This window comes from Panthera leo, chromosome C1 (assembly GCF_018350215.1).
Source record: "Panthera leo isolate Ple1 chromosome C1, P.leo_Ple1_pat1.1, whole genome shotgun sequence".
NCBI lineage: Eukaryota > Metazoa > Chordata > Mammalia > Carnivora > Felidae > Panthera > Panthera leo.
Genome location: NC_056686.1, coordinates 210710020 through 210725217, shown reverse-complemented (window position 1 = coordinate 210725217; position 15198 = coordinate 210710020). Strand labels below are relative to the sequence as shown.

The following is a 15198-nucleotide window of genomic DNA, read 5'->3' as shown; positions in this document are numbered from 1 at the left end:
CCCGAAGCCTTTTCTTCTCGCTCCCCAGGGGGCTTAGCGGCGTGACTTCGTTCAAGCCCAGATGCCCTCGGACGGCACCACGCCAGGAAATCCGTGTTTATCAGCCACCGCACACATTTCTCTAGGCCACAGCTTCGGGGCTGGGTTTGGATTTTTTAATGCCTTTGTTGGCTCTCTTTCTAGCCTCTAACCTCGTGCTCCCACCGCTGCTTACTTGACATCATCCATCTGCCGGGTGACCTTCCTCGTCATTGGATGGACCCACCTGTATTTAGCGGTCTCTTTGGTGAGCCTGAAGGGTTCGTAGGCCACACGGATGAACTTGATCTAGTCTTTGGCCGGAAGGGATGGGGCCGGGCCAAGGGTCTGGTCTGTGTTCAGCAGATCTGATGCTCCCTTCTGAGTGTGATGCCCACTTGGAACCAAAGTCCTCCACTTCCACAAGGGTAGATGTGCTGGCTTCACTCACGTGGATTTCATTTCCAGGTTTTTCAGAGTAGTGAGAGAGAGGGAGTCTGCTCAGTTCTGGAAAGAAGAATAAGAATCAGGAGACCTGCTGAGCCTGGATTAATCTCCTCAAGTGTGACTGTGTCTGTATAAAGTAAGGACAGTGATGCTTACTGACATTTTGAGGTTCTTCAATGACAGAATTAGTAGTGAATGTGTTTCAAAAAGTAAAAATTCCAAAGTTCTTCAGTCCCTGATGCAATTTTTTCCTGTCTTGGAGGCATTAATTGTGCTGTCATGACTAAGCGGTAAAAACTACAGTTACACATGATGAACGACGGGTACATAGACTGTTCATCCTTCCATATATGCTCTAAATTCCACCCCTTCATTTTTTTAAGTTTATTTCTTTTTGAGAGAGAGAGAGAGAGAGAGAGAGAGAGCACAAATGGGGCAGAGAGAGAGAGGGAGACAGAGAATCCCAAGCAGGCTCTGTGTTGATAGCACCGAGCCTGACCTGAGGCTCAGTGTCACAAACTCCAAGATCAACCTGAGCTGATATCAAGAGTTGGATGCTTCACCGACTGAGCCACCCAGGTGCCCCATCCCTTCCTTTTCTTTCTTTTTTTTTTTTTTTTTGAGTTTATTTATTTTTTTTTTTTTAATTTTTTTTTTTTTCAACGTTTATTTATTTTTGGGACAGAGAGAGACAGAGCATGAACGGGGGAGGGACAGAGAGAGAGGGAGACACAGAATCGGAAACAGGCTCCAGGCTCTGAGCCATCAGCCCAGAGCCTGACGCGGGGCTCGAACTCACGGACCGTGAGATCGTGACCTGGCTGAAGTCGGACGCTTAACCGACTGCGCCACCCAGGCGCCCCGAGTTTATTTATTTTTAAGAGAGACAGAAAACGTGTGGAGGAAGGGCAGAGAGAGAGGGAGAATCTCAAGCAGGCTCCACACTGTTAGCCTGGAGCTGGACTCAGGGCTCGAACTCACAAAACCGTGAGATCATGGCCTGAGTCGAAATCGAGAGTCAACCGACTGAGCCACCCAGGCGCCCCTAAATTCCACCCCTCTGTCTTTCCAGGACTCCCCTCCATCAGTCACTGACTCTGCCAGGGATGACCCAAGAAGATAAGTGACCCCGGAGGGTATCCCAAACATATCTGAGGATTTAGATTCTCAAGAAAAGGATGCAGGTGTTGGGAACTTCGCACACAACAGGGTTAGAGGAGGGGTTTCTGAGGAGAACTGAATCCATGGCCAGCTGAGTTCAAAGGACCCCCGGTTTACAAAGAGGAAATACATGCCCTGTATTACCTACATGTGACCTTACGAGGTGGGGGGGCTCCACTGACCTCACAGAGGCTGGCTGTCCTCTACAACAACTGCAGTCGGGCTGAGCTGGCCCTTTATTTTCTGTGTGGCTGAGAGAGAATGGGCTCTATTCATCCCTGGAGAGCCTTGAAAACCCAAAACTGGGAGGCCTCCACCCTGTGCCGTAGTAGACAGGGCCCCGTTGGCCGACCTGTCCGGCACCGGAGGGAAGTCCAATGGCATCTGGTTCTGACGTCTTCCTTCGTCCTCCTGGCCAGTACGAGGAGCCTGTCCCAACCCCTCAAAAGGGGAAGATAATCTAGGAAATACAAATGAAATTGCCACAGCAGCCAACAGCTCTAACCACTCAGGAGAGGAAGTGAGAAAAGTGCTGTATGCTACTCAAACTTGAATCTGGATCTGGAAAACACAAAGGAGGAACTAGTTCATGGTAGAAGTGAAAATAGGAGGAAAAGGAAATCGTGACCGACAAGGTAGGACATGTGGAGAGGCGCTCTGGGCGATCTGTTTCTGTCTGAATGGCGGACGCTCCAGAAGAAGAAGGAACACATGGAAATAAAACCAGAATCCACGAATTGCTAGAAGGAGAAGTCTGCGACCTGGAGAAAACTGAAGTTTTCGTATAGAATGAAGGAGCTCACAGAGGGCCGGAGGGATTAGTGAAGGAGGTGGTACGCAATTTGAGATTTCCTGTTAAAATTTCTAAATCTGAGGAGGGACAGAATATTTTTTATGAAAGTCTTCACAGGGAGTACAGGTTACATACAAAAGAAAGAGAATCCAGTCCACACTGGCCTACCTTTCTCTCTAATGAAAGCAAACAATCATGTAGCAGTGTTTCAGGCTGCCCAATGGAAAGGACCGGCAATTGTAGGATCCTTTACGTTCGAGGACAACAGAAAGACATTGTGCACATTTAAGTATACGGAAAGCATAACACAACACCATGTACCCTTTCCAAGAAAATTATTTTACCCTCTCTATCTACCTATCTATCTATCTATCTATCTATCATCTATCTATCTATCTGTCATCATTTTGAGAGAGAGTGAAGGAAGTTCAGAGGGAGAGACAGAACCTCAAGCAGGCTTTGTGCTATGCAAGGCTCGATCCCACGACCCTGGGATCATGACCTGAGCTGATATCAAGAGTCAATGGACTGAGCCACCCAGGCGCCCCAAGAAAATTATTTTAGAAAGTATTCTCACTGAACTGGGACTAAATCAGAACACATATAACTATATAGTTGGAGCTAGAGAATAGGAAGAAGAGGGTTGAACAGAATTCTTTAAATGCAGGGATAAACCTAAACAGAGGATATTAAAGTGATTGTGGCCGCTAATTTAATGGTGAAGAGAAATCTTTTGGAAAAAAGTATGTATAGCTGCTTTACTAATTAGTTCTGCATAAAGAATCACTACAAAGTAGTGGCTTGAAACGACACCCTTTTAGTATCTAACACTTCCGTTGGTCCAGGCACGTTTTAGTGGATGGGAATCAAGGTATTGGCTGGACTCGGTTCTCACTGGAAGCTTGAATAGGAAAGAGTCAACCTCCCCATTCCCTCAGGTTGTTGGCAGAATTCGTATCCTTGTGGCTGTAGAATTCATGACAGCTTGCTCCCTGAAAGCCAGCAACGAAAGGGAGATGAGAGCTTGTACTGTTCCATGCCTCTAACTTCAGGAGAGGAGGCCTGCACCCTCCATTAAAAAACAACAACAACAAACAAACCCTGATTAGGTCAGGCCCACCTAGGATCAACACAAAGTTTAAGGACCTTAACTGCATCTTCAAAATCTCTTAAGTTTTGGGGCGCCTGGGTGGCGCAGTCGGTTAAGCGTCCGACTTCAGCCAGGTCACGATCTCGCGGTCCGTGAGTTCGAGCCCCGCGTCAGGCTCTGGGCTGATGGCTCGGAGCCTGGAGCCTGTTTCCGATTCTGTGTCTCCCTCTCTCTCTGCCCCTCCCCCGTTCATGCTCTGTCTCTCTCTGTCCCAAAAATAAAAAAAAAAAAAAAAAAAAAAAAACGTTGGGAAAAAAAACAAAATCTCTTAAGTTTTGTCAGATGCTATCGGTTTGAAGCTCACATACAACGGAAGGGTATGACTCATTGGGGGTCACCTTAGAGTATGTCCATTATACCCATTCTTAAAGAAAAATTTAAATGACCACATTCAAGTTTCATATCTTTTTTTTTTTTTAATTTTTTTTTTTTTAACGTTTATTTATTTTTGAGACAGAGAGAGACAGAGCATGAACGGGGGAGGGGCAGAGAGAGAGAGGGAGACACAGAATCGGAAGCAGGCTCCAGGCTCTGAGCCATCAGCCCAGAGCCCGACGTGGGGCTCGAACTCACTGACCGCAAGATCGTGACCTGAGCTGAAGTCGGACGCTTAACCGACTGAGCCACCCAGGAGCCCCAAAGTTTCATATCATTTTAACTAAACCCATGAGTTGAAGGGGATGGGGATGGGAGGGATTGGAAGGCATACATATGTGTTAAAGGTCTCATCCCAGTGGGCAGATAAAGTGAACATCTAATTTGGGTATATTTGTGGAGACCTTTAGGTTTGAATTTAAATGAGACTCCTGAAGGCAAAGCCTAGCAGCATTAATGGTAGGACTTCTTTTGTTAATTTTTTTAATGTTTATTCATTTTTGACAGAGAGCGTGAGCAGGGAAGGGGCAGAGAGAGAGGGAGACCCAGAATCCAAAGCAGGCTCCAGGCTCCAAGCTGTAAGCACAGAGCCCGTTGGGGGGCTCAAACCCACAAGCCATGAGATCATGACCTGAGCTGAAGTCAGATGCTTAATCGACTGAGCCACCCAAGAGCCTCTAAATGGTAGAACTTCTAAAGTAATAGCTGGGGGGCAGGGTGGTAGAAGGAACTAAAATAGAGGTAGAAGGGGCAAAGTCCTACCCTCCGATCCAGAGGAAAAGTGAGTCACAGGATCCTGTGCCTTTCTCTCTTTGGGGGATGGACATCTGTCCCTCTTCAGAAGCATTTCTTCAAATGTAGCATAAATTCAGAGAACTACCAGATGGGTGAATAGCGAGTGCTAAGTAGTACTTGCCTCTGGAGTTAGAACTTAGGTGGGGGGTGTGTTGGGAGAGGGTTGGGACTTTAACTTCCTACTTCACACATACATTTTTTCAAGTGGTGATTTTTTTACTGTTTTATGTTAAAATCCAACTTAAATAAATTACTACAGCTTCCTAAAAAGAATGAGTGTAATGGGAGCTCAGGCAAGTACAGCTGAAGAACATTTTGATCGAGGAAAGCAATGAGGGGGACCTTCTGCCAGATGTTTTATTATCATTTATTTATTATGCCTACGTTCACACGTCATGGGTACAAGAATGGACAGCTAACCAAAACTGAATAATGGCCCAGAAACCGTTGTCTAGAATAACGTATGGTTCTTCCAGAATTGCTATGAATGGGAAAGATTTTTTTTTTTTCATAAGTGGTGTGGGAGAAATTGGGCAGCCACACAGAAAAAAAAAAGAAGTGTTTTTAAACTTCTTCATAAATGTGAATTGGAAGAAAAACACTTTTCATTGACTTTGTGTCCTCTGCTTCCTTCCCCCTTTTTTTCTCTTTATTTTACAAGCAAGTTACCCTAGAGTTGCTGTAGATAGCACCTCCATTTGTAAACTTTTTATTCTTCTCGTCGTCCTCTTTAGTTTGGATTTTGTCCACACCACCCTGCAGTGACCCAACTGAGGGCTTTTCAGTGAGATCCTGAAGCCTGCCCTTCTAGCTTCCTACTCCTGGTTCCTGCTTCTTTGCCCCATTGACCGCTGGGTCCCTTTTGAAACTCACTGTGCATTAGCTTCCTTCTGCAGCTCCGTTCCTGTTCCCTGACTCTGGTCCCCCTGCCCCCACTGAATCCTTGTCCTCGGGATGCCATGAATACCGTTGGTCCCCAGGGTTTCCTTCTTGTCTCCTTTGTCTGTCGGTCTCCGACTGTGTGATACCTCCCTCCTTGAGTTCTTCCAACCTTGTCTCTGTATTTGCTGTGACGATTTACGGTCAACCTTGTAGAAATTACCTCTTTTTTTTTTTTTTTTTAAGTTTATTTATTTATTTTGAGAGAGACAGAGAGAGCACCAGCAGGGGAGGGGTAGAGAGAGAGAGAATTCCAAGCAGGCTCTATACTGTCAGTGCAGAGCCTGACGTGGGGCTCGAACTCCCTTATCTTGAGATCGTGACTTGAGCCAAAGTCAGGAGTCAGACACTTAACTGACTGAACCACCCAGGTGCCCAGAAATACCCTCTTTTTTACACTAAATCATAATTTCCTGAAAGGCAGTGACTACACCGGGACCTCCTCCTCCTCCTCCTCCTCCTCCTCCTCCTCCTCCTCCTCCTTCTTCTTTTAAATTCTCTGTAGCCCTTGATGTAGTGGCTTGCACAAAGACAAATGCTCAATAGCCATCTTTACTTGAATTGAAATTGCCGCTTAACGCTCTAATTAAATAAAGGAAACCAACATGAACATTTTCCCAGAAAATTTCTGCTGTGGATCATGAAATTGTTAGAAGGAAAATGCACGGAGGGACTTGGAATAACCTCTCTTCAGACATACCGAAATGCTCGTTCCCCCCTCCAGAATTAGCTCAGAGCTGGTTCATGACTAGACTTGGAATACTTCGCTAGTGCTCACGTCTTCTCAAGTTTCCCCCTATGCTGCCGATTTTTATTTTTTGCAGAACAAACTCGATGATCAACAATATACTCATTTGGAATTTGGGGCGGCCAGAGCTAGGGAGAAAATATTTCAGTGTTTAATTATGAAAACACCACAACAATAATAAAATTTTGGAAAAAAGAAAATTTAAAATTGCTCGTAGCTTTACAGCAGAATATGAGACCAGTTATTACTGCTGTTGTTCCCATCCTTTTTAAATATCCATGTTTTTATAGTATAATTGAGTTTACCTGCGATTTTGTATCATTCTGCTTATACCTTCCTTTTGGTCGTATGTTTGATTTAGATATTGCCAGGAAGTCTTACTAGTTCTATTTTAAATGGCTATGTAGTATTCCTTGGGGGAATATTTACCCACTCCCTTGTTGCATCTGACGTGAGGCTGTTATAAATAATTCTGAAATGAACATCTTTATTCGTATAATTTTTTATACTTTCACAATTTTGGGTGGGGGGGGGAGAATTGGGTTTCAGAAATGAGACCACTGGATTATGGGTTCGATCACATTGTACCTAATCATTTATTTTAAAAGCCTACAGAAATTTATAATGGAAAAGTTGAGAACTCTTTCTTTGTTTGCCAGAATTATTTTTCCCATGTAACCAGTGAACAAGAATTTCTGGATGTTTTGTGTATGTAGCTTTTCTCAAGAAGTGGGATAGATACAAAAATGGATAAGTCAGGGTTTCTTCCTTTTTTAGGCTATTATTAAAAAAAAATTTTTTTTAATGTTTATTTGTTTATGAGAGAGAGAGAGAGACAGAGTGTGAGCAGGGGAGGGGCAGAGAGGGAAGGAGACACAGAATCGGAAGCAGGGTCCAGGCTCTGAGCCGTCAGCACAGAGCCTGATGCAGGGCTTGAACTCACAAACCGTGGGATCATGACCTGAGCTGAAGTCAGACGCTCAACCGACTGAGCCACCCAGGCGCCCCTTTTAGGCTATTATTTAACCAGGGGAGCAGGTGAAGACTGGCAGGCACAAGGAATAATGAGGCCAAGGTCAAGATGTCAATTGTAATTTCTGAAACAGTTTAGAAACGGTTGGGTTCTGTGATGGCTGAAATACTGAAAAAATTTTTGTGGAGGAAATAAGTTTGAATAAAATAAGATGATGTCTTAAAAAGAAACATGAAGTTCAGAGAACACTTAGAGTTAATTTTCTTTACCTGGCTTAATTTTCCTGGAGACAAAATAGTGACTTTCAGTTCTCAAAATATTAATCATGGCTAAATTGTGATGGCAACAAAGCTTTATAATGGGCGCACCTCTCTTTGAATTTTTGCTCGTTTTAGTTCTAAAATTAACTTCTATACAGAGCCCTGTTGGAACAGAGGTCCTTTCAGAAACATTGCCTCTCTATCCCTTAATATGAAAAGTATGAATTTTTATTAGTTTTGACTGAATTACAGTTTATTTTTGCTTGAGACTAAACACAAGTTTCGTAATAGTGCGTGCTACATCCCTTTGCCAATGGGTGATGCATGTGTCGCTCCACAGACTTAATTTGAAGCGTGGACCTGGTTTTCCCTGACAAAATAGGGTGTTTTTGAGGCAGATTTGGAATGACTTCTCCCTCCTCTGGCAATCTTCACCTGTGTGTCAGCCAAAGTACACTGACTGTCGCCCCTCCTGACGGGACAGGATTCTGGTGATACGTCCAGAATTTCTTCCACGCATTAAATTATGGCGTCTGCTCTAAAGGACCTCAGAGGTTGGCGGGGGAAATCAGGAGCACAGACAAGTCGTGCCCTAACACAGTCAACTCTCTAACAGTGCGGATCTCAGCGTGCTCTCAGTGCACAATGGCGGAGAAATGGAGCTCCGTCTCGCGAGAGTCAGGTTCAGCTTTCCAGGGAGGTGGCGTTTGAGTCAGACTCTGACAGATAGAATGTGCCGGTGAAGAACAGCCTGGGCAGAGGTGAAGGAAGGCGTCCTTGTCAGAGGGGACAGACGCCCAGCCTTCAGTGTGCCGCCAGGGCTCAGGGCCCCTGGGGAAGGCAGCAAGGTGGGGCCCGGGGTGCCTGAGGGGGAGGGTTAGAGGAGAGCCACCTTGGCACACGAGTGGTGTTCGTGACTGTCTGTTCTCTGCATCCAAGGTTTCTAGCTCGTGGTTGTTCAGCTCTCATTGACAAGCTGAGCAGTATGACAGATATTTTTTATATTAGGATTAGCAAGGCTGAGAGTGTAGAAATGTGAGTAACCAAGTACTCACTGGGGACTTTTAAGACCATCTTGCTTCAGAGTCATTGTGTTTCTGCGAAGATAAGCTTTTGTCCGGTCTTGCTGCCAGAAAGCTCTCAATGGATCTCAAGTGACCCAGTATCTTTTGAAAAAGAGAAATAACAAGGGGAAAAAATTATCGCCAAAAAGCAAGAAGACCTCCAAAAGATGAAAATTGCTATTTTCCTGGGTGTTTTCATCAAATCCGTCTTATTGAAGTCTTTTAAGTTTAATGTGTTTAAATATGTAGCCTCCAGGGGTACCTGGGTGGCTCAGTTGGTTAAGCGTCCGACTTCAGCTCAGGTCATGATCTCACTGTTTGTGGGTTCAGGCCCCATGTTGGGCTCTGTGCTGACAGCTCAGAGCCTGGAGCCTGCTTCGGATTCTGTGTCTCCCTGCGTCTCTGCCCCTCCCCTGCTTGCACTGTCTTTCTCTCTCTCTCAAAAATAAGTAAGTAAACATTTTTTAAAGATTTTAAATATTTAGCCTCGAATTTGCTTCTTAGCCTTATTTGAAAAATGTGGTACTCTGTGTGTGAATATATTCATCGTATTAATATTACACAGTCTTGATTGGCCAATGTGTTACTAGAAACTCAGTAAAGATCATCCTTGATTGCTCTTACTTGAGATCTAATGGACATCTTTTTAGATTCCAGACATGCCTGAACTTTGGTTATGGCTGTATTTCCCATGACACTTGAAAGCCTTTTTTGTCACCTGGTTTCCATTGATCAGCCACATGGGAACTTGAAAATATGTGTATCTTTGTTTTTTGATAAACACTTTGAAGCAGAAAAGAATGTTTTGTATTTTATTCTTTTGGTTGAGTCCATGCTACTTGGGAATCAGTGGGATAACAGAGATAGAAACTTCTGGGTGAATAGGCCATACACACCCAAGTGAGGAAGAATTGCCAGTTTTATGCATATCTTTTTTTTTTTTTAATTTTTTTTTTTTAAGGTTTATTTATTTTTGAGACAGAGAGAGACAGAGCATGAACGGGGGAGGGTCAGAGAGAGGGAGACACAGAATCTGAAACAGGCTCCAGGCTCTGAGCTGTCAGCACAGAGCCCGATGCGGGGCTCGAACTCATGGACCGTGAGATCATGACCTGAGCCTAAGTCGGACGCTTAACTGACTGAGCCACCCAGGCGCCCCAATCTTTACATTAGCTTGATTTCGCATATTACCTGGGTTGGTTAAGGACAGTGAAAGTCAAGGAGGCTCGTTCCTGTCACTAGAGACAGGGAGGGAGCTAGGATAGGGCTTTGGGGGGTCGCATCCCACCAGGCCCGAGGCAGTGGGATTCAGGTGGTGGTTACAGGGAGAAAAGCCAGACAATGGTCTGAAAGGCACTTCAGGAAAATATCTGGCAGAATATTTTTCAGGGGTTGGATATGAGGGGCAAAGGATAAAGTGGAATGAAAAGCCATCCATTCTAAATGCTTTGCCAGGCTCCAGTAAGTTATTAGTATGAATACAGATGGGCCAGTTCTGTTTCTGTTTTCTCTTACACTTTTTTCCTCTTCTTGAGCCTGACTTCATAAGACAAATGAAAAAGAAATGATAGACAGAAATCCCAGCGAGAATAATTTCAGTGACTAAATCATGAGTCACTGGGCGTGGCAGTCCTTTGCACGATAATGAGCTAAGTAATGAAGTGGAGAGAAAATTAAGTAAATTCTGTTCAGTTACTGTTAGCTTTATGCTTACTTTTCACGAGGCTGTCAGGAAGGGTGAGCGTACCGTTGTGTGCATTCTTGCACAGAATATAATGTGACCTGCCTTCCCCTCGAAAGGGCAGGGGATGAGAGAGGGAGAGATCAATCCATTCACCCATCTTGGCATTCCAGTGAAACCACAGCAAAAAAAAAAAAAAAAAAAAAAAAACCCACAACCTCACCCTTCAAATAGTGTTGGGTTTTTAAAGTTTTTAAATAAAGTTATGAAATAATACATGGTCATTGATAAAAAATTCCAACAATATGGAACTCCCTGTTGTGAAAGCCAAAAATAATTCAGTGCCTCACTCCTACTTTTGCATACATACATGCATACGTAGGCTTTTTTTTTTGCACCCGTGGGAAACGGCTTTTGCTATAAAGACTTTTGAAGTGCCTACTTGTCGTGAAATGGGCTCCATAGAATTTTGTACGTTTGCACGGCCAGTCTGAGCTCACTCCCAGCAAACTACTTAGCAAGCACAGACACAGATCCAGATCTCTGGTGGTTGCAAATCCCAGCTGCCTCTCTGACCAGCCTCGTGACCTTGCATTCTTTCCTCAGTTTCTTCATCTGCAAAAAGGGAGAATAAGGCTATCTGCCTCCAAGTGTTGTTACAAAGATCAAATTAGATGCAAAGCCCAGTGTGAGGGCCTGGGACATAGCTTGTGCACAACACATGTTCACTTTGGTACACGGTGATCCAATTTAGTCTTTTGAATGAGTTCTAAGTACCAAGTGGCTCCCTCTCTATCCTGCAGTTTCCCCAAAGTAGAACCAGTACTCATTTCAATATCTGACTCCACATCTGCATGTTCAGGATGCTGCTTATCAATTAGATCGATACCTTATAAAGGATGTCTGGCTATTTTCTGTTCCTTTCGGAGACTTAAAAACATGTCACTGATAAATTTTATCTTTCAGGGTTTTATCTTTCTGTTTGCTAGGCTTTGGGACTTGTGGTCAGAGAAAGTACAGGGTGACTATGGTAGGACCTGAAAGCAGAGAATGAATTTGCTGTGTTCTCATAAGGCGTCTCCTCACAACAAACTAGCCAAGAGGGGACACATGCCAGCATGCACACACACACTTGCACACGCGCACTTGCATACACACGTGCGCCTCTGGGAACCTGCCTTCATATAGTTCCAGGCTGTTCAGACACCTTGCTTTCAACGGCCACCGGGGCTGGAGATTCATTAACAAGTTACCCCTTTTGTGTCTGTTTCTCCGCAGGAATCCACTGCGAGTCTTACAAGGACCCCTGTGCTAATGTCAGCTGTCTGAACGGAGGCACCTGTGACAGTGAGGGCCTGAATGGTACATGTGTCTGCGCACCAGGGTTTACAGGCAAGTGATCCGGGAACTGGGTTTTAAAATTTGCCCCCAAATCCCTAAGATTGCAGCTGTTAAAAAAAAAACACCCCAAACTCAGAATTCTCTGTGCATACATTATTGCAAAAATATGGACACCACTGCAAAATGTAACCAGGCGGTGCTTGGATGAAAATCTACTTGAAAACAATTGACCGCGTCGTCACTAAATGAGGCTCTTCGGAATTCAGCATTTGCTACAGAGACTTGCTGAGATTGCCATTGCTAAACATTTCCAGAGCTGCAGCTTTGAAATGAGAAATAAGCCATTACACCAACGCCTGAGAAAGTGTTAAGTGTTCGGGGAAGTGTTCATGGGAAGAAGGGGAAAGGAAGAATCAATTTGTCTTTTACGGAAATTGCATTCAGCTACCATGTTTCTTTTTCCTGAAAGATACACCAGTTTGGGGATTTTGAAAAATGAAGGGAGGTGGTGGTGGTGGGCAAGGAGGGGGAAAGCCTCCAGCATCAGGGGCGATTATTGGTGAAGGTACAGACGCTGTAAGTGTGGGGGGCAGGGAGAGAAAGCCGTCAAGAGCAAAGCATGTTGGGAGGGCAGGGGGCGGGGCTGGGTGCAAGAGAAACACCTCACTGAGCTGTGAGTGGGAAGAGCCACTTCGAGAGTCAGGAGCCTTTCTCAGTCACCCCCTGCCCCATGGGCTTCAGGGAGTTTTTGAGGCCCTGAAATTGGGTGTGAAACACTGTATGTATGTGTGTATGTTGAGAGAAGACTTTCACGTTTTTATCGGATTCTCAAAAGGAACTGTGAATCACTAGGGTAGAAAAGGTTCCATCCTTTGCTGGTCCATTGGAACCCAAGAGTCCTGAAATGTAGAGTGTAGGACAAGCCTGTGTTTTCAGAGCTTTCCCAACCAACAGAAACATCCAGGTCACTCTGGTTTGCACGTTGGGAAAGGTTGACCTATAAGGTGCCTGTAGAAGAAGGTAGGTCCTTAAGCTGCAGGAAAGCACGTGTTCTCATTGGCTGGAGACTGTCTTGTCATGCTCCCCTCTCCCCTGCTGAGCCACTGTGGCCACCTCCCCAACCCTGGAGAATTTCACAGACCACGGGCGGGCTCCCATTCCATCCCTGGGGAGCCTCTTTTGTGCTTCTGGGGAAGATGCCAACAGTCAAGATGTGGGAGAAGCAACTTCTGATCTTCCTTCTATTTATCTGTGTCACATCCTGTGTTTTCCTTTTGGGTTTTCCTGGGACTGAGAAGTGGGCTCATTCCAGAAAATGATTCGCAGATGGTTTTGTTTTGCTGACTGGTTTATAAACACACACAGACATTTATACTCATCAATGGATGCAAAAATAATATTGGGGAAGCATTCTGGGTTTTTTTCCAGACATTTTTATCTCACAAATAATAAAAAGCATGGAGGAAAGATTAGAAAATACAGGACTGTAGGAAAAAACACTTAACACTGCCTGCTTGGAGATAACCATTGTTAATATCTTAATACATATATCCAGAGACTTTCCTGAAGGTCTGTGCATATAACAGATAGTGTATAGTGTATATGCATATATATTTGAATGTAAAAGGAATCATGTTGCTCATACTATATTATAACCAACTTCTCGCTTAAAAATAAATGTAAATCATAAATGTTTCCACCTGAAGAAATATCCTTCTGTCTTATCACTTCTAATGGCTGCCCTCTAGCCCGTTATATAAAATGTTGGTTTTTTTCTAACTCACCACCAATTCAGCTCTTGGGGAGTTGAGAACTTCTCATTATAAACAGCATTGCAGTGAGAATCCATGTATGTAGTTCTTTGTGTATTTGCCTGATTATTTCTTTGAGCTAATTTCCCAGATATGGAGTCCCAGGGCCCAGCAGAATATGTATGTATTTCCATATTGCTCTTCAGAAAAAGCGTACCAAATTCACTCCTACCAAGAGTATACATGAATACCTATTTTCTTGTCTTCACACATATACTGAGAATTGTCGTTCTGTGGCCCAAAATGCCATTTAAGTGTTGTCTTAATTTTCAGGTCTTTGATTCATAATGAAATTGAATACCATTTGATACTTCTAAATGATCATTTGTGTTTCTTCTTTTACAAACTCCCTATTCATACCTTTCTTTGCTTTTCTACCAGATGATTTATGTAAATCCTCCTTCCTCCCTCCTTCCCTCCCTCCCTCCTTCTTTCCTTCCTTAATTTCTTTTACTTTAAGTATTTATTTTAATTCCAGTTAGTTAACATTTATGTTAATCTTTATTCTTAATTTGCAATAGCCCTTTATAATAAGTATATGACATTTTATATTCCATAGGGTGCAAGTATTTTTCTACTGCCATTTGTCTTTTAAATATATAAAAAGTGTTTTGTTTTCACATACCATATTTTATTTTCATACCATTAAATCTCGATATTTTCCTTCGCTTTCTTTTCTCCTGTACTTTCATGTTACAAAGACCCACCCGTCAAGATCTTATAAACATTCTCCTATATTATCCTGATAATGTACGAGTTAATTCTGTGCCTGCAAATCTTTAATCCATTTGTGATCTTATGGGAGACAAAATGCAATCTTTTCTCCAGAAAATGGAGCAAGTCTCCGACTGCCTAGTCAGCGCTCGCTCTTGGGTGTCTCTCAAAGGCACCTTGAGCTTATAGATTTTCTTCTCCTTGCCTTCTTTGAATGTTGGCTACCTCATTAAGTGGTATTACCAGCACCTCAAGTTGTTCCGGCCAGAAACCAGGGAATCATTTGGCACCCTCTTCCTCTTCTCCCTTACCTGTGGCCAACCACCAAAGAATCCTAGAACCTCTTAGATCTCACTTCCTGGAGCTGACGCCAGGCTGCCTTCACCTCCTGCCCACACTAGCACAGCCCCCCTCGCCGGTCTCCCCACGCCCCGTTACCTTCACCCCTAACACATCCTCCACGCTGTGGAGATCTCCTGAAATGAAAATCTAATCCCTTTGCTGCCCACTTATACGTTGCCTGTTGGCATTTCATTGGTTTTTAGAAAAAGATGAAAGCCCTCAGTGTGATTGCCAAGAACCCGGCAGTCTGGCACCATCCGGTGCTTCCCGCCCTGCCCTCGTTGGTTCCCGAACACCACGTCAGGAGCTTCTCAGCAGCGTCCTTCCCTCCGTCTCCTGCCTCCTGGTCTCCTCTGCTCCCCACACCCCTCCCTCCGACCCCTAGGACTTCTTCACCGTACTCACCCCGATCACAGGGAGCGGTAGGACCCTTCCATGAAGGAGTCTCCAGCGTCACTCTAATTGGTCTTTGGAAACAACGAATGTCTATTTCTATTCAGCCTGTTAAGCCAGAACCCTGTTCTGGCTGCAGAGGACCACAGAATGGTTCCCAAAGTTGTTTGGAGAGCTGTGCTGTTAATATGTT

At 44.2% G+C, this 15198-nt stretch overlaps 1 protein-coding gene across 1 annotated transcript in view; it reads left to right on the top strand.

Annotated features, from left to right (window-relative positions):
* DNER (delta/notch like EGF repeat containing) overlaps positions 1–15198 on the top strand; it is a 316552-nt gene that overhangs the window by 277407 nt on the left and 23947 nt on the right. The window contains exon 10 of the mRNA XM_042950397.1: positions 11683–11796. Coding sequence (XP_042806331.1) covers positions 11683–11796 — 114 coding nt within the window. The remainder of the gene's footprint in view (positions 1–11682; positions 11797–15198) is intronic.